Source organism: Ursus americanus, chromosome 23, assembly GCF_024610735.1.
Source record: "Ursus americanus isolate L20-20 chromosome 23, mUrsAme1.1.p, whole genome shotgun sequence".
NCBI lineage: Eukaryota > Metazoa > Chordata > Mammalia > Carnivora > Ursidae > Ursus > Ursus americanus.
The window spans coordinates 38,564,842-38,591,916 of record NC_142149.1 but is presented as its reverse complement, the minus strand read 5'-3'; the positions used below and the strand labels follow the sequence as shown (position 1 = coordinate 38,591,916).

General features: G+C 36.4%; 1 protein-coding gene across 9 annotated transcripts; it reads left to right on the top strand.

Moving 5' to 3' along the window:
- Positions 1-1,430: 1,430 nt before the first annotated feature.
- ZNF207 (zinc finger protein 207) lies at positions 1,431-27,075 on the top strand. 9 transcript variants are annotated; one of them, XR_015721350.1, is made up of 14 exons: positions 1,431-1,616; positions 3,261-3,387; positions 7,945-8,083; positions 9,737-9,907; positions 10,138-10,213; positions 10,713-10,760; positions 11,841-11,911; positions 14,121-14,278; positions 15,166-15,258; positions 16,266-16,508; positions 17,109-17,268; positions 17,412-17,895; positions 20,666-20,720; positions 24,567-27,075. XR_015721350.1 is itself a non-coding variant. In XM_045773194.2 (12 exons), exons 1-12 carry the CDS (start codon positions 1,576-1,578, stop codon positions 17,570-17,572), a joined length of 1,485 nt encoding a protein of 494 aa, XP_045629150.1. In that variant the 5' UTR covers positions 1,431-1,575; the 3' UTR covers positions 17,573-18,260. The 9 variants fall into 9 exon arrangements, 6 of the variants coding, with proteins under 6 accessions (XP_045629150.1, XP_045629149.1, XP_045629152.1 ...); XR_015721349.1 differs by having other exon boundaries at positions 24,564-27,075; XR_015721348.1 differs by having other exon boundaries at positions 20,666-27,075.

Sequence of the window (27,075 nt, the reverse complement as noted above, 5' to 3'; positions counted from 1 at the left end):
GAGGCGAGGGCAGATGCTTAACTACTGAGCTACCTAGGCATCCTGATGAATCTATAATCTTAACTGTTATTTTACATTGTATTCTCCTGCTTGGGTTTAGAAACAACTTTAAGAAAAAGGCTCTGATTTTGTGATGCACAGAGGCTTTCATCATCTAGCCTCCACCTCCCCCTCTGACTTCATCTCCTATTTATTACTCTCTCCCTTGCTCACTCTGTTCTGGTCATATTTCCTGGTGTTTCTCAAACACTTCAATTTTTCCCCCAGAGTAACAGTCTTTTAATTTGCGCTTCTGTCTGGAATGCCCCCAGGTATCTGCATGTCTTTTTCTTTCATATCATTCAGTTTTCTGCACAAATGTCACCTCCTCAGTCAGAAAATGTCCTATACAAAACACATCCCACACAAACCTCTGCTGTCATCCCAGCAAGTGTCTATCATGTCCCCTTATACTGTTTAGTTCTTTTTCAGTGCATTTATTGCTCCTGACATTATGCATTTGTTTATTGTCTGTTTCCTCTACTAGAGTGTCAGCTTGCTCACCCCTAAAAGTCTCATTCTGAGGTACTGGGGGATAGGACTTAATTTTTCTTTGTGGGTAATTGCGTGTGAGGGGGGTGGACACACACAATGACACAGTTCAACCCATAACAAGATTATGCTATCTGTGAACACGGTTTTACTTCTTCCTTTCCAGCCCGGATTCCTTTTTTTTTTCCCCTTCCCTAGGATTATCTCTTGCCACCAGCCCCATCACTATGAGCTCCAGCCCTAACACCGTTAAGTGTATTTCAGACGCTTAGCCTCAAAGACTTGTACTTCTTGCTCCTTCAATGAGATTCTCTCTCTTCCACTTCCCTTGCTCCCACTGACCCTTCAGAAAACCTTCCTTGACACCCCAGTGACCTCCAAGACCCTTGTTGGTCTCCCCTCCGGAGGTCTGCAGGACCTTGTATTTGCCCCAGCGCCGCGCTAACCATGCTGCCTTGTTTACTCATCTGTCACCAATCTGTGAATTACAAGGCAGAGACTGCCCCTTTTTTAACTTTAGCCTGTAATAAGCAAATGCCCAACACTTACTACAGAAAGGATTAATCCGGGCAATGAAACAAAATTAAAAGTTGAGCGTTCATTATTCTTTATTTGTAGTCTGTCCGTAATTCCAATGATAATATTTCCAGCTTCTTTTTTTTTTTTTTTTGTCCCCCTTCAATTAGCCAGAGTCTCGGCGTACTTCGGTAGCCAGCTCCCTTACAAAAGAAACCGGAGGGATTAGCAACCACAACCAATGAGGGCCGGGACAGCTTAAACGGACAAGATGGCGGCTGCATCACAGCGGCCACAGTCTCCACCCACTCAGGGAGGAGGCCTGCGTCATGTGACCCTTCCCTGCCTGGCACCGCCTCCGGCCGCAGTGGCTGACGGGAGCAGAGCGGCGAACGAGGGCGTCGGCCATTTTGTGTCTGTTTCCTGTGGGACGCGGTGGTGGCAGTTGGGTCGGAAGAGTGAGCGATTTTTGCCTCGTTTTTCCTGCTTGTTTTTTCCCCCCTTTTATTTTGTCGGTAGAGCGCAGTTATGGGTCGCAAGAAGAAGAAGCAACTGAAGCCATGGTGCTGATATCCTTTATCGGTTTGAAGTCGAGGCCGAGCGGGGGCGCCGGGTGGTGGTGCTTGGGACTGGGAGGCCTTGCTCTGGCCTGTGGCAGAGTGTGTCTGAGATCTAGGCCTCGAGGTGGGCGGCTTGGTGGCTGGGGCCGGATTTGGGAATGCTTTGCAGAAAATGAATTCCCTAGGGCGAGAGGCTCTGGCAGTTGGGGGTCGGTGGACTTCGTGACTCAGGAGGTTCTTGCTTTGGTACGTGCCTTGACCCAACCGCTGGGAGGCGGCTTGGACCCCTCCACCAAGGACAGTGTCCCCTAAGGATATTCTGCCGCACTCCGTTGTTTTGGTGACGATTCAACAAAGGGACTTTCTTCGAGTATAATACGCAGATTGAGTCTATGGAGGATTAGGGGAGAGCTTCCGGAGTCTGTCACCCACTTTTTCCGTTTTATTGTAAATTCGGTGGTTTAGTAAAGGCTTGTGTTAGTCAATCCTGGTTTCGAAACCCCCCCCCTTTTTTTTTTTGGCCGGGGTTGGGGGAGAACTAGCTTCCGCGTCTCACCCGCTGGCGCCTTAATCTTCAAGAAGCGTTCTCTTAGAGGGTGGAGTTTCTTGTGTCTATTACCTGGCTTTTTAAGAGTAAAAAAAAGAAAATGCTGCTTATCGCTTGCGTTTTAAAACGTGGCGTCTTTTTAATGTTTTACGGAAGCGCCAATACACTACTCGTTAAAATTGGTTTTACTTATTGTCTTGTACTTAAAAACGGTTTGTTACAGAATTGCATTTATTTACATGCTAGTTGAAAAACGGTCACTAAATTTTTAAATGTGCTTTTAGGATAATCTGACGAGTGAGATAAAAATTCTGTTTTATTAATTAACTTATGTGTGAGTTTAAATACATTCCATGTGGCAACATAAATTTGTAAGGAGTTGCAAAGAACTTTATGGACTGTTTCTATGGATAAGTTCTTATGAGATTTTTGGGTCTAAATAATATAAATACTCTTAAATTCTAGATATTAGGTAGATTTTTAGTATTTCGAAAATTTTTGTTTTCTGTTTAATGAATTCTATTTTGAAATTCAGTCTTTATATAAACTTGGGGATTTTTTTTTTTTTAAGATTTATTTGACAGCACACGCAGGGGGAGCGGCAGGCGGAGGGAGAAAATCAGACTCCCCACTGAGTAAGGAGCCCAGTGTGGGCTCCCAGGACCCTGAGATCATGACCTGAGCAAAAGGCAGACGTTTAATTGACTGAGCCACTCAGGCGCCCCAAACTTGGAATTTTTTAACATTGAACTGTCCAGTCTACAGTGTGCATTTTAAATGTTGAAATATTGAACAGAAAAGTTAGTTTCACTTAAATCTTTGTTAAATGCAGGGATTTGACAAAACTGTATTGCTGATTACTGAGATGTGTTCATTTAGAGGTGAAGAGAGAGTATGGGTTTCTAGGAAACTTAAGAGAGTCGAATTACGTGGCAAGATAATTCCGAATTGTATAGTAAATATCAGAGGCAAAGTTTGTATAAATTATATTTTTGGTTTTAACTGTTTTCATATCTTAATGTTCTTCCTGTTCTCTTATATGACAGATTTTTTTTTTAATAAGCAGTGTCATTATTATGCTGGTTTTGTACCTTAACGTTGATCAGGTATTGTAACAGAGATTTTGACGATGAGAAGATTCTTATACAACACCAAAAAGCAAAACATTTTAAATGCCACATATGTCATAAGAAGTTATACACAGGACCTGGCTTAGCTATTCATTGCATGCAGGTAAGGATTTTTTTTTTTCTGTATTTAATTTATACCCCCTTGTTTGGAAAACATGAAAAAAATTTTTGAATTTCTCTTTGGCAGCTGTAGGGTTTTGTTTATTGCAAAAGATCAGATGTGGTCAGTCAGCTTTAAAAAAAAAAACCTGTTTTTAGCCATTAAGAAGATAATTGATTTTTTTAATGTTTGAAGAAAATTTATGTTGATAATGTTTATTTTTGAATTATAGTATTTTTTATCCTAGGTTAGATTGGTGACAATTAAGTTGAGGTCCCAAAGTATCTTCTCTGTACTTGGGTCAGAGAACAAGGATCAGTGATTTAAATTTTGTGGTCAGTCTGACTAGTTCTAATCCCATGAGAATTAATACATAATTAGCTACCATTACTCACTGCCATTGAAGGATTTGTTATAATCTGTTGCCTGGGGATAGGCTTCTGTTATTCCATGGACCTCTTTTGGAGTGGTAACGTTGTTTCATTTGATAATTTTTGGGTTTCTTGAGTTTTTTCACTACTAGGTAGGGAGAGCTTTGCAATTTATATTTTTAAAGATCTAGTAAGTACCTTTGTGTCTTATTCAACGTTATCTCTTCTACTTTTGCCAATCCTAGAGCTGCCTGAATTTTTGCCTAATTGGACCCTAGAGAGATGAGAGATGAGCAAATCCCTATTCATTGGAAACTACTGTTGGTAGGAGGCAGGGAGGTAAATTAAAATAAGATGTTTCCCCAAGTTTAAAAATAAGTTTATAAAAGAAAATTAAGTTTATATAGATCTTTTTCACTCCAATTATGTAACTATAACAATAATTTAATATCCATTCAAAAATATTTTAGATCCTGCTACATGCTAGACCCCACAGTTTTCCACTGTGGCAATCACTAGTTACATGTGGCTACTTAAAAGAAGCTTAGGGGCTCCTGGTGGCTCAGTTGGTTAAGCGCCTGCCTTCTTCGCTCAGGTTAATATCCTAGGGTCCTGGAATTCAGCCCTGCATCAGGCTCCCTGCTCAGTGGGGAGCCTGCTGCTCCTTCTGGCCCTTCTTCGTGCTTTCTCTCACTCTCTCTGAAATAAATCTTTTTTTTTTTTAAGCCTAATTTAAAAATTAAAAATTTAATATGTCAGTCACGTTATAACCACATTTCCAGTGCTCAATCACATGTGGCTGTTGGATGACTATTGTATTGGGTAGTTTAGATATAGGATATTACTGTTTATTGCAAAAAGTTCCTATGAGAGGGTATTGTGCTAGACAGTGTTTTAGGCACTAAGTATATAGCTGCGAAGAAAAAGTCACCATTGTGGAGTTTAGGTTCATATGGTGGAAGAAAATAAACTAAATAGTTGTTTGGTGATAAGTGATAGAGAAAACTAAAACTAGGTAGGGGGCATAGAGAGGGCCACAAGATAGGAAAGGCCTGAATGAGAAACTGACATCTGAACAAAGAGATCTGAAAGGAAGTGGGAGCTTCTAGGGACCAACAAATGAAAGACGCTCATATATAGAAGCATTCTCCTATATTGAAGGAAAAAGGAAAGGGTAGCAATGTGCTTTGTATGGGAAGGCTTACTTACTGTAGGCCATTTTCTTTAATTCTGAATGACTTGGGAGGTTTGAGTAGAGGTAGAGCATGCTCTGTTGCACTTTTTTTTTTTTTTTTTTAAATCATTGTCCTGGCTGTAGGCTTGAGATTAGACAGGCTGCAAAGTGCAGTGAGAACACTTAGGATGAATAGAGCATTCCAGGCACGAGGTGATGGTGACAGAGACCAGAATTTGCTGGTGGATTAGATGCGGAGTATAATAAAATGAGGAGTTACAGATGATTTGAAGGTTTTTGGTCTGAGGAGTGTGAGAAATGAGTTACCATATACTGAGATGTAGAAAGCTGTGGGAAGAAGAGACTTAGAGGTGAGGACATCAGGATTGTGTTATGTTAATTTTGAGTATGGGTATTTAATTTTGAGAAGGTCTATTGAATATCCAGAGGGAGATGTCCTTTAAGCAGTTGTGTTTACAAGCCTGGAGTTCAGAGAGGTGGAGCTGGAAAGATACCATGTAAGGATGGCTATTTTAATTCATTATACTAGATGTCCTTTCTCAGGGAGTAGAATATAAATGAAAAAGGGGTGCAAGGACTCCACTTTAGGCCACTCCTAACATTTAAAGTTTGGAAGATTAAAATAAACCATTCAAGGACATTGAAAAGGTAGGGAATCCAAGAGAACAGTGCCCTGGAAACGAATGAAAGGTTTCAAGGAGTGAGTTATTTAACTGAGTCAAATGCTGGTGGTAGGTCAAGGAAGAAGAGGACTGAGATTGGATTTATCTAAGTGGAGATCATTGGTCACTTGCCAAGAGTGATTTCGTAGAATGAGGATGAAAGCCTGATTGGAGTGCTTTCAAGAGAAAATAAGGAAGTAGAGGCACTCTTTAAAGAAGTTGCACCATAGACAATAGCAGAGAAATGGAATGGAACTAGGAGATTAGTTGAGAAATTTTTTCAGTAACATCTTTTTGACTTAAGTGCTTCTGTTTTTGTAGTCCTAGTGTAGTTTCACAGCAACCTGTGAGATAGGCATGGCAGTTAAATCAGATACATCCTCCAATTTTATAGATGATACTAGGACATGAATATTTTAGATGGTTCACATCAGTTCTTCTATCTTTTCAGCCAAGACCATACCGACTTCTAGGCAAGATCGTAAGAAATCTAATTCTGGCTGGGGTATTGTGAGGTGGTTCGGTAAATCATGTTACTTTTCCTTTCTTCCCAGCAGCTTTTGATATGTTTATTCTTGACCTTATCATTTAGAAATATAACAGACTAGTTAATGTGTATGTAAATATAATTTTATTTCTTTGGAAAACATGAATTACTTCATCTCCATTTGTCAAGAATAGTAACATTCCAGGAAACTTAGAAAACTGGGTGATTAAGGGGCGCCTGGGATGGCTCAGTCGTTAGGCGTCTGCCTTCTGGCTCAGGAGGCTCGGGGTGTGATCTCGGAGACCTGGGATAGAGCCCCACATCAGGCTCCTCCGCTGGGAGCCTCCTTCTTCCTCTCCCGCTCCCCCTGCCTGTGTTTCCTCTCTCGCTGGCTGTCTCTCTCTCTGTCAAATAAATAAAAATAAAATCTTTAAAAAAAAAAAAAAGAAAAGAAAACAGGGTGATTAAGTCACTTGTTGGGTAGCTTTATTTATGGATCTTTTAATCATAATAAGGAACAGTGGTTAAAAATTAATAAAAAATTATGGCAATTTTTTATTTTGATTTGTATGTCACTGTTTAAAATCTTTGAGATACATATCTAAGAAGAAAATACTTAGCTTCCTTTAATTACCTTTCTGTTCTTACATGAAAGTGTTTTGGGAGGAAAGAAAAATTTGAGTATTGGACAAATATGTCCAAGTCCTTACTAATGTAAATCAGTGGTTCTCAAGTTGAAGCATGCCTCAGAATCATCTCGAGGGCTTGTTAAAGCACAGATTGCTAGCCTTACCCAAGTGTTTCTGATGGGGTGGGGGTATGCTGAGAATTTGCATTTCTAATAAGCTTTCAGGTGATGCTGATAGTACAGGCAAAATACCGAGACATTTTTTAGCCTAAGTTAGTGCAAGTTGCTGAAGAAACCAAGACTGACAGGAATTTTACTGTATTGACAAAAGAGACCTATTTGTTCTAGCAAAAACCATACAGGGGAAAAAAAAACCTGTAGATTTCCAGTGTTTTATAATAGAACTTCCTTCTCTTTGTGATCTACCAAATAAATTTAGGGTAATGACAGGATCACTGCTCTGTAGTAAGTGCCTCAGGTAATCATTAGTTATGGGGAACGCTAATTGTAAAAGTTACTTTTATATTTTGTGGTAACCACAGGCTTGTCTCAAGATCCATTCTTGGAAATTTTAATTCTTAATATAATGAGACTGCTTCATAAGCTTTAAGTCAGACTTGAAACTTCTCTGATATGAGTGGGTTTGCTTGTTCATTGCTGATACTTCAAGCAAGCAAGATTATATAGTAAACTTGAATTAATGTTTATTGAGCCCTTATCATGTGTTAGACATCCTACCAAGTCCTTTTTATATTCATTATATTTTCTTTAATCCTAAAAATGTGTTAGGTACTATTGGTGGAGTAATCTTAAATCAAGTGATTTGCCTAATCCATATACCTAGTTAGTAAGCCGCAGAACTGAGGATTGAATTCAGATAGTCTCACTATAGAACCAGTTACTCTTTTTTTTTTTTTTTAAAGATTTTATTTATTTATTCGACGAGATAGAGACAGCCAGCGAGAAAGGGAACACAAGCAGGGCGAGTGGGAGAGGAAGAAGCAGGCTCACAGCGGAGGAGCCTGATGTGGGGCTCGATCCCATAACGCCGGGATCACGCCCTGAGCCAAAGGCAGACGCCCAACCGCTGTGCCACCCAGGCGCCCCAGAACCAGTTATTCTTAACCGTTATACTAAGTGTTCTCTAAGTAATTTCAAATTACTCTTAAAGGACTTTATGAGACACTTTATCTAATGGAAGTTTGTTTTAATGTTAGGTGCATAAAGAGACAATAGATGCTGTACCAAATGCAATACCTGGAAGAACAGATATAGAATTGGAAATATACGGTATGGAAGGTATTCCAGAAAAAGACATGGATGAAAGAAGACGACTTCTTGAACAGAAAACGCAAGGTAAATATTAAGATCTATTCTTTTTCTTAATACAGCTTCACTAATGAGAGTATTATAATACTTTTGATGTATAAATTTAATAGTGGGTGTTAGATTTATTCAGAATTCCAATTTTGAGTTTTGTTTTTTATGTCTTAAATGTTGGAAGGTTGTATATTTGATTTGTATATATGTAATAGCACAGGGATCATTCCAAATACTTTATTATGTTTTTATTCCTAACTGAATTCCAAGTGGGATTAGCAGGTGTTGAGGTTTTTGAAAATGAAGATCGCTTGTTTTGATTTGTGTAATCATTAATAGTAAAAAAATTTTTTTAGTGCTGTTATTTGACTCGGAATTTGCGATCACTATCCAGGTGGGTGGTAGAAGTTATTAATCACCTATGAAATTTTTTTCTCTTCTACGATTTTATTTATTGTGAGAGAGCATGTTGAAGGGGGGAGCAGAGGAAAAGGGAGAGACTCAGGCAGACTCTGCACTGAGCCTCAGCTCGATCTCACAACTCTGAAATCATGACCTGAGCTGAAACCAAGAGTTGGATGCTTAACCAACTTAGCAACCCAGGCGCCCCTTTATTTTATTTTATGTTTTTAAGGTTTAGAATTTTTTTTGAATGGGAGGGAGCGAGCGAACTTGGGGAGGGACAGAGGGAGAGAGAATCTCAAGCAGACTCTGCACTGAGGGGTGAGCCTAGACTTGGGGCTCAATCCCAGGACCTAAGGATCATGACCCAAGTTGAAATCAAGAGTCAGACACTCAACTGACTGAGCCACCATGCAGGCGCTCCATGAAATTTTTTTTTTTTGAAGTAAGCTCTACACCCAGTGTGGAGCCTAAACTCAAGACCCCCAGATCTAGAGTCACATGCTCTACCAACTGAGCCAGCCAGGTGCCCTGAAACTTTTGTTTTGAAAAGCATTGCGGAGAGGTCAGACCTCTTTGTCATAGTTTACCTTTTGGGATGGAATAGAAAGCTGTTTTTTAAAATAAAACTAACTTAGGAAAATTAATTTACCTGTCATAGAATAGGAAAAGTGTGTTAACTTTCTTGCTTAAGGTAGATTGAAAAGACATTTGAAGAGTAAAAAGAACAGTATTGACTCTTTTTTTTTTTTTTTTTTTTTGGTAAGAAAAATCTCATGTACTGAAGTAATATTATTATTATTACTATTATTTTAAGATTTTATATATGGGGCCCCTGAGTGGCTCAGTCGTTAAAGCGTCTGCCTCCGGCTCAGGGCCTGATGCCGGGGTCCTGGGATCAAGTCCCGCATCGGGCTCCCTGCTCCGCTGGGAGCCTGCTTCTTCCTCTCCCACTCCCCCTGCTTGTGTTCCCTCTCTTGAGGCTAGCTGTCTCTCTCTGTCAGATAAGTAAATAAAATCTTTAAAAAAAAAAAAAAAAAGGTTTATTTATTAGAGAGCAAGCAGGAGGGGCAGAGGGAGAGGGAGAAGCAGACTCCGTGCTGAGCAGGGAGCCCTATGTGGAACTCAATCCCAGGAACATGGGATCATGACCTGAGCTGAAGGCAGATCTTAACCGACTGAGCCACCCAGGCGCCCTAAAATAATTTTTTTAAATGTTGAATGTCAGGCTTGCTCAGTTTTTCTTTTTTACTTTATGGGAAAAAACTAATTAAAACTTTTTTTTAGCAGAGAGTCAAAAAAAGAAGCAACAAGATGATTCTGATGAATATGATGATGATGACTCTGCAGCTTCCACTTCATTTCAGCCACAGCCTGTTCAACCTCAACAAGGTTATATCCCCCCAATGGCACAGCCAGGGCTGCCACCAGTTCCAGGAGCGCCAGGGATGCCTCCAGGTATTACATAAGGGTTCTTTTTTTTTAATGTTTTTTTTTTTATTATGTTAGTCACCATACAGTACATCCTGGTTTTTGATGTAAAGTTCGATGATTCATTAGTTGTGTACATAAAGTTTCTCAAAATTTAACATTTTAAGAACTTTATTGATATGGTGTAGAAGTATTAAAATCTTTCTCTTACCCCTTTAATATTTGTGGGTTTTTTTTGTTGAAATTCTTATTTATAGGCATACCTCCATTAATGCCAGGTGTTCCTCCTCTGATGCCAGGAATGCCACCAGTTATGCCAGGCATGCCACCTGGGTAAGAGAACTTTTAATTGACTTGTGGGCTTGTGCCTAGTAATGATCTTTTTCAACTTGGGTGTTATGTGAATTTTTAAATGTTACTTTGCCTTTTTTTTTTCTTCTAAAAGGTATGGGCTCCATAAATATTAAAGTGTAATAAAGGGGTCTACCAATAAATTAAAGGAATATAAATTTGCCTCTGAAGAGATTTTTGGGTTTTAGGATGTCTGTAGGCAGCCATCTGCTTCAATTGCATCTAATGTAATTAAAGTAGTTGGTTGTAGATTTGTGTTTCTGAGATTCAGAACTGTCCAATACACCTTTGTAGTTGTGACAAGAAGCAAACTCTGTAAATGATTTTATTTGTCAAATCATCAAGAACTAAAATGAATATGAGGTGCTTGTGCCTATCACTTTTACTTAAATATTGTTGGATGTGAGAGGTATACAATACACTTTCCCACTGTATTTTGAAAATCACAGTTAGATTTTGATTTTGTCATACATTTTCACAGATTGCATCATCAGAGAAAATACACCCAGTCATTTTGCGGTGAAAACATGTAAGCATCTCATTCATAATGTAATTCAGGAGGTATAATCATAATGTCATTTTTTTGTGTGTTTAAATGGTATCTATTCAGTTGACTTCAGAAATTTTCTAACCTTCCTCACTAAAATTTCTAAAATGTGCAAGCTGGTTGACACAGGTTTTTTAATGGAGGGAAATAAAACATCTGTGAGGAAATTGTAATAGACCCATATAAATAAAGCATTTTCTAAATGCAGCTGTTTTTCCCCCCAAACTGCTAAAGTAATGGAATTTAGTTAAAAGGGTTGCTGTTTAAGAAAGAATAGATATTTTGCCAAAATTACATGCTTTATTATTGTAGAAGGTAATTCGGTTTTCTTTTAATGAAATCTGTATATAGAAGTTTATCTTTTGATAAAGTCCTCAATTGAGAATTCACGAACTTGTAACTGTTTTAAGTGAATTGGACACTGATATTTGAAGGTGAGCTCTTTTAGGGGAAGGAAAATAAATATGGGTTATGTTTTTAAGTCATGGTTTAGTGTTAGGTAGCTGTTATAAATAGACATTAGGCAATTGTGTGAGTTTACTTTTGACTGTCTTTAATTTCAGTGGTAGGTTTTTGGTTTTTGTTTTTTTTGTAACCCTCCAAAAAAATCTTTACTCCACAGTGTACATTCAGTATTTTCTTTTGAAAAATCTGATGACTCTGAAATAGTTTCTCTCTTTTATTTACATTCTGTGTGGAAATTTTCAAATGAGACAAAAGGTGATTTTGATTTCCAATTACACATATTTTAGAAGAGGCCTCTTGTATATATTGAGGGTATAATTGTTTTTAGTGACTTTAAATGTATGAAAATATTTTGTCAACAAAGACTGATTTTTTCCCCCTTATTTTACTCGTAAACCCAAGAGTTTGCTGGTTTATAGAGGGTTTATTTTGATAGAATTGTTTTAGTGTTGTGTGTTCTTTCAGCTTGATTGATTTCAATAGTAGGGGTCAAATTCAAGTCTTTTATCTGTTGTTTCAGGCTTTAGCCAAAATATTTTCTAATAGTTTATACTGTTAATTAACTTGGGTTGTTTCTCGAAATTTGCTTTCTAATAGAATGATGCCAATGGGTGGAATGATGCCACCTGGACCAGGAATACCACCTCTGATGCCTGGTATGCCACCAGGTATGAAACATTAGATAATTTCCTTTTTAATATGACTAGCATGCTTTATTCTTACCTATTTTGGACAATAGGCTTATGGATTTTAGTGCAGTTGTAATTTATAATTTCCATAGGTTGCTGAGTTCTTTTTTAAATTACTTGGTGGAGAAGTGTTGGAATGGACCTTGGGGTTTTTTGAGTTTTAAAATAGATGATAAACAGGTTTCAAAGCAGTCAAAATGAGTCACAGAACCTATGCACCAAAGGTCATATACCTAAGAGGGGTTGTATTTGTGGGCTTGTTTTTGTTTTGAAGATTTTATTTATTCATTTGAGAGAGGGAGCATAAGCAGAGGGAGAGGGGGAAAGCAGCTCCCTGCCAAGCAGGGAGCCCGACGTGGGGCTTGATCCCAGGACGCTGGGATCATGACCTGAGCCCAAGGCAGATGCTTAACCAACTGAGCCACCCAGGCACCCCGAGGGGTTGTATTTGTTAGAAATATTTTAGATGAGTAATGGAGACTCTTTTAGCAAGTAATGGAGAAAACCGTCAAACCATATTTTAAAACGTAGGCATTTATTGTCTCAACAAAAAGAAAAGTGGTAGCTTCAGTGGCTGGTGATATCAAGCACCCATGTGTTTTTAAATTTTCTTCTTTGCTAACCTTAGCTTTTCTCCCTCAGACACATCATTCAGTTGTTACAAAGTAATTCAGGCAAGAAAGCGTGTCAACAGCAAAGTGTTGGTTTTTTTCATTAGGGAGCAAAGTATCTCTGTGAGAAGCTTCCTAGCCTCCTAATGTCTAGGACTAATGTACCCTCTAGCTGCAAGGGAGTCTATAAAAAAACCCTGTCTTGACTTTGTAGTCTATAATGTGGGGAATGGGATTTGGTTAGCCAAGTAGGTGTGCCATAGAGGCCTTCATGAGGCTCTCAGTTGGTTTCCTTGCTTTTTTATATGTAATTCTAGCAAGTTTGGTTTGCACTTCATAGCAGATTTAGAAGTGCTCAAGTTATAGTTGATGTAAAAGGAACAGGAAAAATAAGGCAGCAGCAAAATTTGGATCGTTGCCAGTGCAACCATTAATTTATGGGCAGTAGCTCCACATATGTTAAGTTCTGAGATAATTTTAGGCAAAGTAATGTTGAGGAAGTTTGAAGAATGCACTAGTGATGGGTTTTAGGAAAATTTATTTGAAGTGCTTGAAGGAGGGGCACCTGGCTGGCTCAGTCAGTAGAGCATGCAACCCTTTATCTCAGGTTTTAAGTTTGAGCCCCATGTTGGGTGTAGAGTTGACTTAAGAAAAATACAGTCTTTAAAGTGTTTACAGGAATAACTTAGTTTTCTGGAAAAACTTTTATGGGTATATGACCTATCAAAGTTTTTATAGTAATTTGGATTAGATTTCGGAGAGCATCCAGCTGTTGGATGATTGCAGTAATTCTTTACATGTTTCACAAAGTTTGCCAAATCAGTAATATTAGTAAGCTTAATTGCTACTTTCCCCATATATAGAATCTCTAGTGGTATCTTTCACTTCCCAAAATTCTGAAAACACATACACAAAGGAATAGAAAGGTTGCGGCAAGATTGTTCCAATGAGCAAATGCCTGAGTTATTTGGACTTCATTGAATTGAACAGTTCATCAGTAACTTTGTAGTATAGAAGCATTTTTTTATTTTTATTTTTTTCAGTTTTTGTTTTTCAAAATTTTATTTATTTATTAGAGAGTGTGCACAAGCAGTTGGGAAGGGCAGAGGGAGGGGGAGAGGAGACACCCTGGTGAGCAGAGAGCCTTACCCGGGGCTCGATCCCAGGACCCTGAGATAGGACCTGACCTGAAGGCAGGCGCTTAACCAACTGAGCCACCCAGACTCCTCTATTTTATTTTATTTTATTTTATTTTATTTTATTTTATTTTATTTTATTTTATTTTTTAACTTCTTATTTATTCATTTGTTTGTTTATTTATTTATTTTTGAGGAGAGCACGTGGGGGAGTGCAGAGGGAGAGGGAGGGAGAGAATCCCAAGCAGTTTCCACACCCAGCATGGCCGCTGATGGGCAGCTTGATCCCATAGTCTGAACAGAAATGTAGAGTCAGAGGCCCAAGCAGCTGAGCCACATTTTCAATATGGTATATTTTAACAGAGTTTTGGGGAAAATTTTTTCTGAACTAAATGTTTCAACACTCCCCCCCCCCATGCTCCCAACATTTCTTCTCTATAGGTATGCCCCCTCCTGTTCCCCGTCCTGGAATTCCTCCAATGACTCAAGCACAGGCTGTTTCAGCACCAGGCATTCTTAATAGACCACCTGCACCGACAGCAACAGTTCCTGCTCCACAGCCTCCAGTTACTAAGCCTCTTTTCCCCAGTGCTGGACAGGTAAGGTGAAATTCCTGAAAAGGAGTGCACTTATAATTAAAGGTAAATTGTAGTTGTTTGTACAAATCCTTGAAATTGTCATAGGTCAATTTTTTGTTTTTAATCTTTTTAATATAATTTATTAAATACAAAGAAGTGTCCTGTTCTTTTCCATGTTTGCACACATTGACTAGAGCCAGATAGTGTAGTATGTTATTTTTTTCATAGCTGTGAACTCTGGTTATTCTTAGCTTTAGTTAGATGTGAAAGTTTAATTTCTGGGGACTTAAATACATGATAATGTTTAGAGGTCCTCTTTCGCCTCTTGAACTGTGAGTGGAATGAAACCAGAGTCAAAGGTGAAAATCCTAAGACCTTAGCAAATCATTTGTTGGATCTTTAATCTAGAACAGTGACAAACAACAATGCTACACTTTTGCAGGAAGACATCATTTGACCTAGTTAGACTTAATCTTTCCTACTGAACTTGTCTTTTTTCAGAACTCAGAAGCCAAAGATCCTTTTGTTACATATATATATAGTATGTATATAATGGTTGTTACTTTCTCTTTTTTTTCCCCAGACAGTAGTAATACATCTTTATTCTCAATTGAAGGTATCATTTTTGAAAAATCACAATGCAAAAACACATCCAGTTTTAGAAAAGAAACTGGTTAACTAGGTTTATTGGTGTAGATTTAAAAAAAATTTTTTTGAGGCTCATACTGTCACTTTGTTTATTGTAAATGCATTAACTGCCTGCCTCTTTAAATAAATCAGATTTGATTGCATTATATTTTGCATTTATAAAAAATGCAATCTATACTTTAAAAAAAAGTCTACCACATGGCTTATTTTCACCCATTTGTTTGGAGACTTTTCATTGTTTCCTTTCTTTTATGCTACAGATGGGGACACCTGTAACAAGCTCAAGTACAGCTTCATCCAATTCAGAAAGTCTGTCTGCATCTTCTAAAGCTCTGTTTCCTAGCACAGCACAAGTACGCAGGAAGTTGCAGTTTAAAATTGTTAAAATGGCTTTATAAATTTAACCCTTTGGACCCTACTTTAAAACTAAATCTTTTCCCAAAAAATATACTATGTTTAATTTTTTTAAAGTTAATGGTATAAAAATCAGTGATATTTGAAAATTTGAACTCATACTAATAGAAAAATATGTACCCCAAACTTCTATGGTTCTAAAGGGTTAAAAGCATGTAAGCAGTAAATGCATTATAGTGGCCAATGGTTAGCCTGATGCATGATTAAGCTTTTTTGATTTATGCTGTTTAATCTAATGCATCACATACAATGTAAGGAAATTTAGTACTCTGCATTTGGTTCTAAAGTTGGCCTAGTGTTATGTTTCATATATTTGGTGTTATGAAGAGTAACACATTTATTACTGGTAATTTTACGCTTTAAAGATCCTACTGAGCCCCTTTGTCCATGATAATCATCTAGCCATTGTTAATTGGGAGGACACTGTATGATCTATATGAAGATATCTCTGAAGGGACATCTTTAATGTGTCACCACTGATACTATTTATGCTATGCTTAGTAACTAAAATTTATTCAGACATTCGTATTTTGTAATTTCTAACTTTTTTTTTTTTTTTTGAGGTGCTTGGTAGATTGATTAAACAACTAATTTAGAATAGTAAAAGTAGAACATGCTGTTTCAGTACAATGTAATTCATCAGTCTGAAATAAATACAAAGCTTTGTAAAGCAAGTAAATTTTGGTGAGAAGGTAGATAACATCTTAGAAGTTATATATGCAGTCCTGTTTCCGCTGCTGAGTTTTGGATGTGACTTTGACCCAGCATCTTTTGATATTCTTATGTATCATCTAGATTTTTTTGTGGAGTTTTAGTTAACTTTGTTTTAATTTCATTTAAAATTTGGTCCTTTATTGAATGTTGATATCTCATTTTTAAGTTAATTATAATAGATAATTCAATTTTGGGTTTTGACGTTTCCTTAATGAAAGATTGTGTTTTCCAGGCCCAGGCAGCTGTCCAAGGACCTGTTGGTACAGATTTCAAGCCCTTAAATAGTACCCCTGCAACAACTACAGAACCCCCAAAGCCTACATTCCCTGCTTATACACAGTCTACAGCTTCAACCACTAGTACAACAAATAGCACTGCAGCTAAACCAGCGGCTTCAATAACAAGTAAGCCCGCTACACTTACGACAACCAGTGCAACCAGTAAGTTGATCCACCCAGATGAGGATATATCACTGGTAAGTTTTTTACAGGTTTTTACTAACATAGTTTGAATACCATTGTAGTAACTTTTCTTCTTAAAATATTAATTTGTACACAAGTGGTCTTATAATCTGATCTAATGCTGTGTGGTTTTTTATCATTCTGATTTTTAAGAACCACGAAGTAGAGTGAATATTGTGTGTTTTGATCTTAAACACACTCTTTCCTCTACTCAGACTATTTTTAAAAGAAGACTGTAAGTTGGGTTCTTAACTCTCAAAAATCATTTTGGTTACACATAAATTTGTAAATGATAAAACAAGTGTGAGGTAGAATAGAATATACAGATCCTTTGAAGCTTATTTACTTTCTTCACTAGACACTTTCTTGCTGAGCCAGTATATAACTCCTGGAAGGTTATTAGCCATTTTTCAAATATAAAAATAGGTGACGTTTCCTCAAGGCATTTAGATTTTAAGCAGTTGGATTGGTTTGTGGAGCAAAAATAATGATTGGGAAGTTAAGGGTACATTTTTTAAAAGTTACTGTATAAGATTTTGGATATTTGTTTTTTATGCTTAATGACACGTTCTCTGCATTCAGATGTTTAACATTGTGTTCATTTTTATTCGTAGGAAGAGAGAAGGGCACAGTTACCTAAATATCAACGTAATCTTCCTCGACCAGGACAGGCTCCCATTGGTAATCCACCAGTTGGACCTATTGGAGGTATGATGCCACCACAGCCAGGCATCCCACAGCAACAAGGAATGAGACCCCCAATGCCGCCTCATGGTATTTCTTTTTATGTTTATTGTATTTATTGTATTTAGTGGATTTTCTGAGTATACATATAAATTTATGTTCAAAATACATTGCATTTAAAAATATAACACACCAACTCAATCTATTTTTTGTGTTTTAAATGTGTTTTTTAGGTCAGTATGGTGGTCATCATCAAGGCATGCCAGGTTACCTTCCTGGTGCTATGCCGCCATATGGGCAGGGACCGCCAATGGTGCCCCCTTACCAAGGTGGGCCTCCTCGACCTCCGATGGGAATGAGACCTCCTGTAATGTCGCAAGGTGGCCGTTACTGATCTTACTTCATCCAATCTAATAGGTTTGGAGATTAAACCTTTTCTCAACTTGTGCTGTTTATATAGCCAAGCTTCCGTCAATAAGGCTTCATTGTGACTTTAACAAACATTATCTTCCCACATACCAGGAACTATTGGACATTTATTTTACATGGGAAAAATTATTTGGAATAATAAAGCAGGAACTTTTCCTGAAGTTGCAATTTATACTGTATGGCTTCTTTTTCATGTTTCATCTAGGTTTTTAGAAGTGAAGTATAGTAAATTTGGTTCGTTATATTGTGAAGGCGCTGGAATTACATGAACATACCACCTTAATAAAGGCAAGTTCTGTAAGCTTACATTGCTATTTGTAAAGTTATGCCTTCACAGCATTTCATATGCTGTTGGACTTCATGTCCCCAACCTAGCTTGGTGAGGGCTGTAACTGTTTCCGAGACCTGTACATTGGAAGTCTGAATGTATAACAATATTTAATGTATTTAGAGTTCCTCATGTTGCAGGGTTTAAGAAATCTGACCCACCAAGGTCATGTGACTTTTCTGTACTGTTAAACTTCATTGTAATAAAATGAGAGAAAAACTTACGCCTTTTTATTCATAACCCAGCTGTGGACCACTGCCTGAAAGGTTTGTACAGATGCATGCCACAGTAGATGTCCACATAATAAAATTCATAGTTACCAATACAGTTTTGATATATCATTGGATTCTGTCTTTGAATTGTAGGTTGTTCCTTAGCTGCATGTTTTAAACTGGACAATATATATAGAATTGTGTGTTAGTGCTTAAGTTGACAGAAAAACTTAGATACATATGAGTCATTACATAGTGGGTATGAAATCTTTATATTGTGTCACCTTTCCACACCCTTGATGTCACTACGTGTTAGATATGTTAGATATCCTAGATATTTAAAATGTAACCCTTAGTATGCCCTCTTTCCCGCTGATGAAGTTCAGAGCCTAGTGCCAGACCCATTCATTTCCTTCTGATTATTTTTGAGACTGCAGTACTGCGTGGACCTCAGAAGCTTTTCAGGTGTAGACTTCTAGAAGCTTTGGTGCATGCAGTAATAGCTTTTTGCTGTTCATGGATTGGAATCTTTTCTAAGTATGATGCCAAAATAATCTAAATGTGCCTCTGGGATGGTTAACAGATGGCTTTAAAATTTTTTAATTTTATTATGTTCCTGGAAAATTACATTCTTTCTTTGATTTAAGATGGCTACCTTCTGTTATTATAAAGCCTGAATGGCTTTCCTGTTAACCTTTTCATTCTTGGAAATTTGAATGTGACTGTGTCCTGTGAAGAAGTTTTCTGTAGAGGTGACACTGCTATTAGTATCTTGTGTTGCAGGTCTCCTACAATAATAGCTCTTGTTGACCTTTTTTGGCATTGTTTTAATCTTTATTTTCATAAGGTACTTTTATGATTATTTAAGTTTCAAATGACCTGTACAGAGCATAATTATTATATAATGAAGTCAAGTTAAGTTTTTCTCAACATAAAGTTAAGGCTTGTGAGAAAATGGTGATAATTTTTTATAACCTACATGTGAAGGTGTAGATATGACATGAAATCTGAGTTGTTGTCTTTGAAAAAAAGTTTTAACCTTGTAGGAAAATACTGAAAACTTTTAATCATCATAAAAGAGTCTGTATTTAAATGACAAGTAAAAATCATTTATTTTAAACAAAACTTTTATACAAATATTTACAGAGCTGGGTGCTGTTTTGGACATTTGCTCCAGTGAAATGTTTTGTATCTTGTACCATTGAGGTTCAAGAAACTTCATAGCTTGAAAAGGCAACATCTGTCTGTGTATCACCAAGAATGTGTTTCCTTCTGCCAGCACCTAATAAGCCCCATACCGCTACCCTTTCCCTCACCAAACACCTGCCTACTAAGTAGTTTTGGAATTAATATACACATTTATGGGACTGCCAAAGAAGAGCCTGTGTTGAAAATCTGTAAGGTAAAAATGGCATGATTAAAATTAGAATGGTTAAATAGGAAATGTTTTCCCAAATCTGTTGTCTTTCAACATTTCGTGTACAGGCTTATCAGCAAAATACAAATGGGTTAGTAATGTTTCAGAACTTATGCAAAGCTTTATTTACATTTAATGCAAAGATAACTGATATTTTATATCAAAGTTTGTTGCTTTCTGAAGTCTAAAGGGAGAAAATACTACTTTTAAATAAGTTGTAGAATTTTAATTTTAATTAAAAGTTAATCCAAAGTGTTATGCATGACACTTAAGCACACTGTCTCCAGTGTTGTGTTAGGTATATGGCTCAGGTGGTGCCCATTTGGTATATTTAAAGTGTAATTTGTGCATGCATCAGCATAATTAAGCTTCTGGAAAATACCTTTTACCTAACTGCTTCTGGGGTCCATAGTGTAGTTAAGTCATGAGTGGAACAAATCATGTTGAAATAATTAACTCTAACTTATGCTTTCTTAAAATAATAGATGGAGTTGAGTTGAAATAAACTTCCATTTGCCCTCACAGAAGACATCTTTAGGACTTGTTATATTCAGGCAGGCATTGTGATTGCCATAATTTAGGAAGTTGTAAGATTAATGGGACTGCCAACTTTGGCTCTCCCTTACTAGTCCACTCCTATGTTACTTTAAAAAAAAAAAAACAAAAAAGTGACTTAACGTTTTGTCTGGCACTAGTTTCTATTGTGTATAGATTTTACCTACTGTATGACAGAACAAGACCAGCAGGTGAGGATCAACTTTTGAGTGGGTGCTGGAATTATCATTTAATTTGATTACTTATATTTTAGTAATAATCGCACACATTTACCATTAGGAATGGGGAAAATACTCCTGTTCCACTGATTAAGTTACATATTGAGCTTAAACTCATCTTAATTGAACTTAGTTATTTGGGGGGAGATCCCCAACAAAAATAAGTATGGGTTCAGAGTGGAATTACAGCAGACAGTAGTTTTTTTTTTTAAAAGAGCTGCTCTTTTTTCCTTTGCTTGCTTGATCATTGGGATTTTTTTTTTAATGCATGTCTTTTAAATTAATTGGGTAATGTTTTTCTAAAATTAAAATTTTCTTCTTCCTATAGCCCTGCCATAGGACAGGCTGAGGCTGAGTCTCAGTGTTGCCCTGTTCAGTCTGAGGCAAGTGGGATTTATTTTATTCCTTATAGGGGCTTTCACAGCTTTATGGCTGTTGGATATTTATGTCCCCAAACTTGCAGCAAGTTTGGTGAAGGCCCCTAAATTTAATTAAACTTAGGATTTTTATACTCTTTTGGCAGAGAAGGCTCTATATTAATATTCACGTTTGACTGTGGTGTTAATAAACCTAAAAAGTATTTGATATATATAATTTTATGTAATTTGTGTTAATAGCCTCAGTAAAGCTGGTATTGCTATATTGATCTTTATTAGTAAATTGACAAAATTTGACGTTCTTGATTTGGAGGCATGGAATGTTTTGTTCAAATTTTCCACTTTCACTTTCAGGAAAAAGATACTGGTCATTTTCTTCTCAAACTGTTAAATTTAACTTCATGGATAAGTTTGATCATTGGAAATGCCATAGGATACTGAAATCTGCATTCTTAATCCCAAAGTTACGCATTGAACATTAAGGTTGAAGGGTCATGTGGAAATGCTTGTGATTTTTAATATTTCCAAACTTCACCACATTAGAGCAAATGTTAATGTAGAGCCCTTGTGAAGAGTGGGAAGGTGGTGTGTGTGTGGTATGTATGCATATACACTACACATTTGATAAAAGGATAATAAAAGAGTTTGGGTATTACAGACCTGTCAGTATTGGATAGGTTACTAATTTTCAAGTAGCCAAACTGAAATTGAATCGTGGTAAACTTTGTACATTGAACTGTGGTTTTGGAACATTTTTTGAGGTTCATTTTCAGCATTGCTGAAAAATATTTTATGTAGTATGCACACATGAAAAGTATGCGCATTTGATTCTAACTAAAATTTGCTTTTATTTGGTGAAAAACGTGTTTATGTGTATATGTTGTGAGGAGTAAAGAAGGAAATGGAAGAGAGGCCAAAACATAAACTGGACTACTTTTGTTTCTTCCTGTGTTTAAGCCACACATCTGTTCTATCCAGACTGCATGTTCTTTTGAACAGTAACAACATAATAGTATAGTGTTTAGCTAACCCAGGATTGTTTTCTATGTGGTTTTAATTCTTGGAAGCATAAAGAAAAAAATATACATTAAATGAATTCCAAATTTTCACCTGTGCAATTGGAACATACGACTTTCTCTGTAACTGAATCACGGAAAAAAAGATTTTAGTGATCGAAAAAAATTTTGTCACAACAAAAGAATACATTTATAACCTGTTCGGTAATTACATCTCTTAAGTCTCCTTAATTGGAGATGTTTTTTGTTGCATCCACCATCCCCCAGTATAGTGAAATATTCAAGAATGAGGCTGCTTGTCCTAATTCTAATAGTGAAAGTTGAAATAATTAAAATAGGCTCTTACATACTTGACTATTGGGGGTTGGAGGGATTTTCTAAGGGTGGCATAATTTGTTGAAAATACTTCTGAAGTAGTATGATTTTGAGAATTACATAACTTCAGGTGTCTATTACTTCCACTGGTAATACTTGGTAAATGAAATGTTGAACTAGCTACTTTACAGAGATAAAATTTTGTTTTGAGTAAACTGATACTTGTATTGGCTAGGGGATAGAAAGTATTTAAAATATAAAAATTTTGTATGAATCAGGTACATCTTTTTAAAGAGGCAGTATTTATCTGCCTAATATTAAGTAACCTTTGTATGTTAAACCAAAACAAAGTCGGTTTTCTCTTACTGTAACTTTTATGGGAAACTCTTCTAAAAGGAGGGATTCAGTTATAAGACTATTGATTCTAAGGCAGTTTTGTAAGTAAACATTCCCACTAGTTACACTTCTTGCTGTCTCATGACTTGAATATTAGTGAAGGTTGCTCTTTTTTTTTTTTTAACCCTTTCTCAATATTTTGTTTTCTGTCATCTGAATCATTTTAATAAATGACTTTTTGTTTTTCTAGCATAGAAATCCTCTAACTTCTGTGTGATATTTCTTGGCAAAATGAGAAGCAGTTACTTTAATGATGTTGTATGTAGTGTTACGCACATAGTGATTATTCATAATTTTGTGATTAATGTTGAATTTTCAGAACAATATCTTTAATATCTTGCTGTTAGGCATTCCCTGTTATGGGATCTAAGTCAAACTAACTCGTAGGAAATGGGGGATGTGGGACTTGACTTTGAGCTCCCTGATACTTGAAATATCTCCAACTTTTCCCCGGTGTCTTCATGTTCTTACTTGGCATTTTCATTGAGAAATGATAGGCTTGAAAGTAGAATTAAAAAAAAAGATTAATAAAGCTCAGAATTGCTTTTTATAAGCATTGTTGTTTCTGCTCTGAGCTCTGTACATCCTTGTATAATAATTTGGCCATAAAGGGAAGAGTTTTTCATTTTCTCCCTAACTCTGGAAAAATAGTAGCTTGAAACTATATTAATTTGAACTTTTAAACCATGTCTCTCTCAATCTGTTCAATTAAGCTCATGTATTCTCAGGGGAAATACCTTTATTTTACTAATAAGCAGGATGTAGAAGTCATATTAAGGCAGAAATTGAAGACTTAAAGGAGCTCTTCACTGATGCTAATTTCAACTACTACTATTTGAAGCAAATTGAATCCTGTATTATAAGTCAAGACTGTTCATGGTTAGGTTCTTTAGGAGGCATATAATCAGCTATATTAGAATATGTTTGTGTATATGTTTTAATCTTGATCAAATTACAGAGAAGATGCATGTGAGTAAACTATTTTAATGATTGATAACTTGGTCCCATCCATTAATTCTAAATGCTGTGTAAGGTTGTGTTATGGCACAGCTTCAGTAATGTGCTGTGTGTTTGGTCAGGGGTTGTGTAATGCTGTATAAAGAGGGGAAGGCCTTTTTTTGGAATTCTCTTGGCCCTTAGGCATTTTTACCGTGTCTGGGTTTTTGGGGGGGGGGGTGTTGTTTTTTTTTTTTTTAAACCATCATTATTGATGAATCTATGCCTTCACCTTTGGTTAAATTTGCGGAGCTGGCAGTGAAATTATTGATGCCCAACTTGAATAAAAATGCAGAAAGATATTTCCCCAGTTTACTACACACAGACCAGGTTTATTTGAGAGGTGGTCATATAATGTTGTTAGGCTTAAGAACCTTAAGTATAGTGAAAGGTAACAGCATTCCTGCTTCTGGTTTGCATTTGTGATTAAGCTTTCACCAATCATTTATTATAATGTAGCTTCCTCTTTACATTTTGTTCATAAATACTTGAGCAATCAAATGAAAATAAAATTTGCAGCATCATTTCCTTTCTCTACTAACGAAACAAGGCTGCTTAACCATCCACGTGAGCCAAGGGAAGTTATCGAAGTTTCTGTAGGTTTGAGTTAGAACAGTATGGGGCATGTATTTATTGAGCAAAGCCTCCCTTTTAGTTACTAGTTTATTAGTGTAGTTCCAGGAGAAACATTTATTTTTCAGTCCATGTTTTAAATCTCTAATAAAATGAAATCAAATGTTTTGAAAATTGAATTTTAAGCTATTAAAAGTTGCTTTCCTCTGAGGAGTACGTCTGCACACACTTAAATTTAGAAATTACCATGTTGAGATTTTTCCCCCCTCATACATGCCCCCCCTTTTTTAGAGGAACCAAAATTTCCACATAATATACATTCTGGAATACATAGTTTATTAAAAGTGAAGTGTGTCCAAGAGATAGTGTTTTTGAGTCATTCTCATAAGGTCACTTTAAATTTAAGAGCCAATGTAAGATAACTTTTGTAAGCCTTAGGGAAAACGTTTAAAATGTGTTAATGTCAGGTTCTGAGGAAATTTAATGCACATTGACTTTTTAAACTATGGATTGAACTCCTCAGTTTAATACAATTTGTGTTTTTGTTAACTAGCAGCAGAATTTCAGCATTTGCTACTTACTGGTAGAGAAGAAAAATCCCACAGCCCTGCCAGTACAGGTTAGTTTAATCTGTAAGTACCTGCTGTTCCTATTTTTTTCAAACATACCATATAACCCACACAAGGAAGAAAGCTGTGCAGTTACTTAAATGTGAGTATAACTAATAATAGATCCATTGGACACTTTTTTAAACACTCAGTACTTGGGCCAAAGTAGCTAGGTTTGCTAACCTCAGTTGTGAGAAAGGTGTAATATTGCTCCTTTATTATCTGGTCGTGGTTGGCCATAAGTAGATATGTTGTACATAAAAGGAAAAGACCGTTAAAAGTTGCAATTGGCTATATGCACATGTTGGTTATCTGGTAACAGTGCAGGGCTTTGGGTCCAGGCTCTTTTACTTAAGCCTCTCCCATGGTGGTACTCATATTTTACCTTTTAACTTTTTACAGTATGAATCATCCCAAGAAAGTCAAGTTTCCTCACCTCTAGCAATGATACATGGTGTGCAATCATAAGCTAGAAAATGTTTTCATACTGCTTTTTTGTTAAATGCTTTTAGTAACTCTTGCTGTAAATAAGTACTAATTTTGTTCATCTTTTTTGTAAACTATAACCTATTCTGTTGGTGCACTACCACTGTGGGCTCATTTTACCTTGAATTAAGAATAACAAAACTGACTTTTTAATATTCAAATGAAAACTGACGTGCATCAAGAAACCTAGACAGATCCTTGTGTATTCCTTTTGAGGGGCAGTGAGGGTATAATGGCTTGTAAAAGATCTGTGAAGGTTTTTATTACTGTCTGGTTCTACCAGAATTCATTGTTGTCTTCAACCATCTCTGAGATCCTTCCTTTAACCTTTAAATATTACGCTCTTATGTTGATAAACATTTTAAATACCAAGGAGAAGAATAAACCTTACAGTTTGGTTTGTACAAGCCTGAACCATCCTTCCATTCTGTAGCATTGACTAGGATGCATGGCTACCTCCTCTACACCCTAAGTGTGGTGATGTCTAATTTGAGACAGTCCATAAAACTAGCTGATCTTGTATTCTGTTACATGGGGATGGTAATTAGCCACTGAAAACAGACCATCTTAATGTTATTTTTTATGAAAGTCATGTACTTAATTAAAAATCTCGATAAATCAACTGATAATAAAATATATTTTATAAGCTATCCACTTGTTTTTTTAATATAAAATCGCCTAAGGGCTTAAGTTTCATTGCCTTTCACAGTTTAATCTATATAAGAAATGGCGTAGATACAGTGGAAATGGTTTTCCTTAAAACCATCTCTATAAAGCTGCCTTTCTGGTGAGTATTATTTTATACTTCTATGTCACAGTTTTTCCTTTAAGTTTAACTGAAATGGGTTACTGATCAAAGAAGTGAGCAATTTGAATTATTACACTCTTTAGATGCTTGAATTGGAAGTGTATTTTAAAAGTTGATTATTTCACCTCCTGACATTTCCCTAATAATCCAGGATCACTTTTCTGACTTCCACTTAGACTGTAACTGAAAAACCTTTAACACGCAATTTTTTTCTTTTGGTAAGATGGAAAAAAATGTTTTTACTCAAAACTAATGCTTTAGAAAAATGTTTTTAGCTTAAGATTTTGTTTTTAGCTGACAACCAAAAGTTTTGTCTTAATGCTTTTGGTCCCTGCACTGCACAGGTGTAAAATTTAAATATCAGAATTTGTCTCTTCTCCATGAAGCTGCTGTTGCAGTGATTCGTGAGCAATTAAAGCTGAGGGTAGGCTTGAAGAAGGACTTGCCTGAAATGCTCCTGCAGACTAGTGCTTATAGGATTCTCTATGAATGAGGCTTGAAAATTTCAAGATATCTTTAAATCTTTTAACCTTGCATGGAAAACTTGGGTTAGAAATACTGGTTTCTGGGACTGTGTATACCAGTGGAAATTAGCCTCTGGGTATATTTCTAATTACTTTATGCCTTGTTTAGTACTTTCCTTCAGAGTGACACATGGGGTTTTTTTTTCTCCCTAGTCTTTAGCCACATCCTAGCTGATGTCAATATAAGCTAAGGATGTTTTCACATTGTATGTCTTGCTGTGAGGTTTGTAAGCCAACAGTGAACAGGAAGCTGCTCCTAATGCTTTTCAGTATGGAAATGATAGTCTTCTAAAATCTGAAAATTGATATGTTGAGTATGTGATAATGGTGATGTATTCTTCTAGATAAGCACTAAACAAAGTATGGACCCTCAATTTATGTCTTTAAGATTTAAAGTGAAGTAAATTTCTAAGGAACTCTGTCCTTTCCTAGCAAGGATAAGCAGACATTGAAAATGTGGTAAGTATGTAACTCTAAATGCATGTAATAGTGGTGAGAGTAAGTAGCCAAATTGCCATAGTTTAAAATAACGTTTAGACATGAACAAGAATTCTTGAATCTCCTTTGGGACTTAATGTATGTGTGTCTAGCATTTTTACAAATTTGTGTGCACAATGATTAAATTGAAATGAACCTTAA

Bases quoted from the DNA above. Each gene is read 5' to 3' on its own strand.
- ZNF207 (XM_045773193.2), top strand. From the start codon at position 1,576: ATGGGTCGCAAGAAGAAGAAGCAACTGAAGCCATGGTGCTG. The intron at 10,214-10,712 runs GTAAGAGAACTT...ACATTTTCACAG, and splicing joins ATGCCAGGCATGCCACCTGG to ATTGCATCATCAGAGAAAAT. The intron at 16,509-17,108 runs GTAAGTTTTTTA...TTTTATTCGTAG, and splicing joins CAGATGAGGATATATCACTG to GAAGAGAGAAGGGCACAGTT.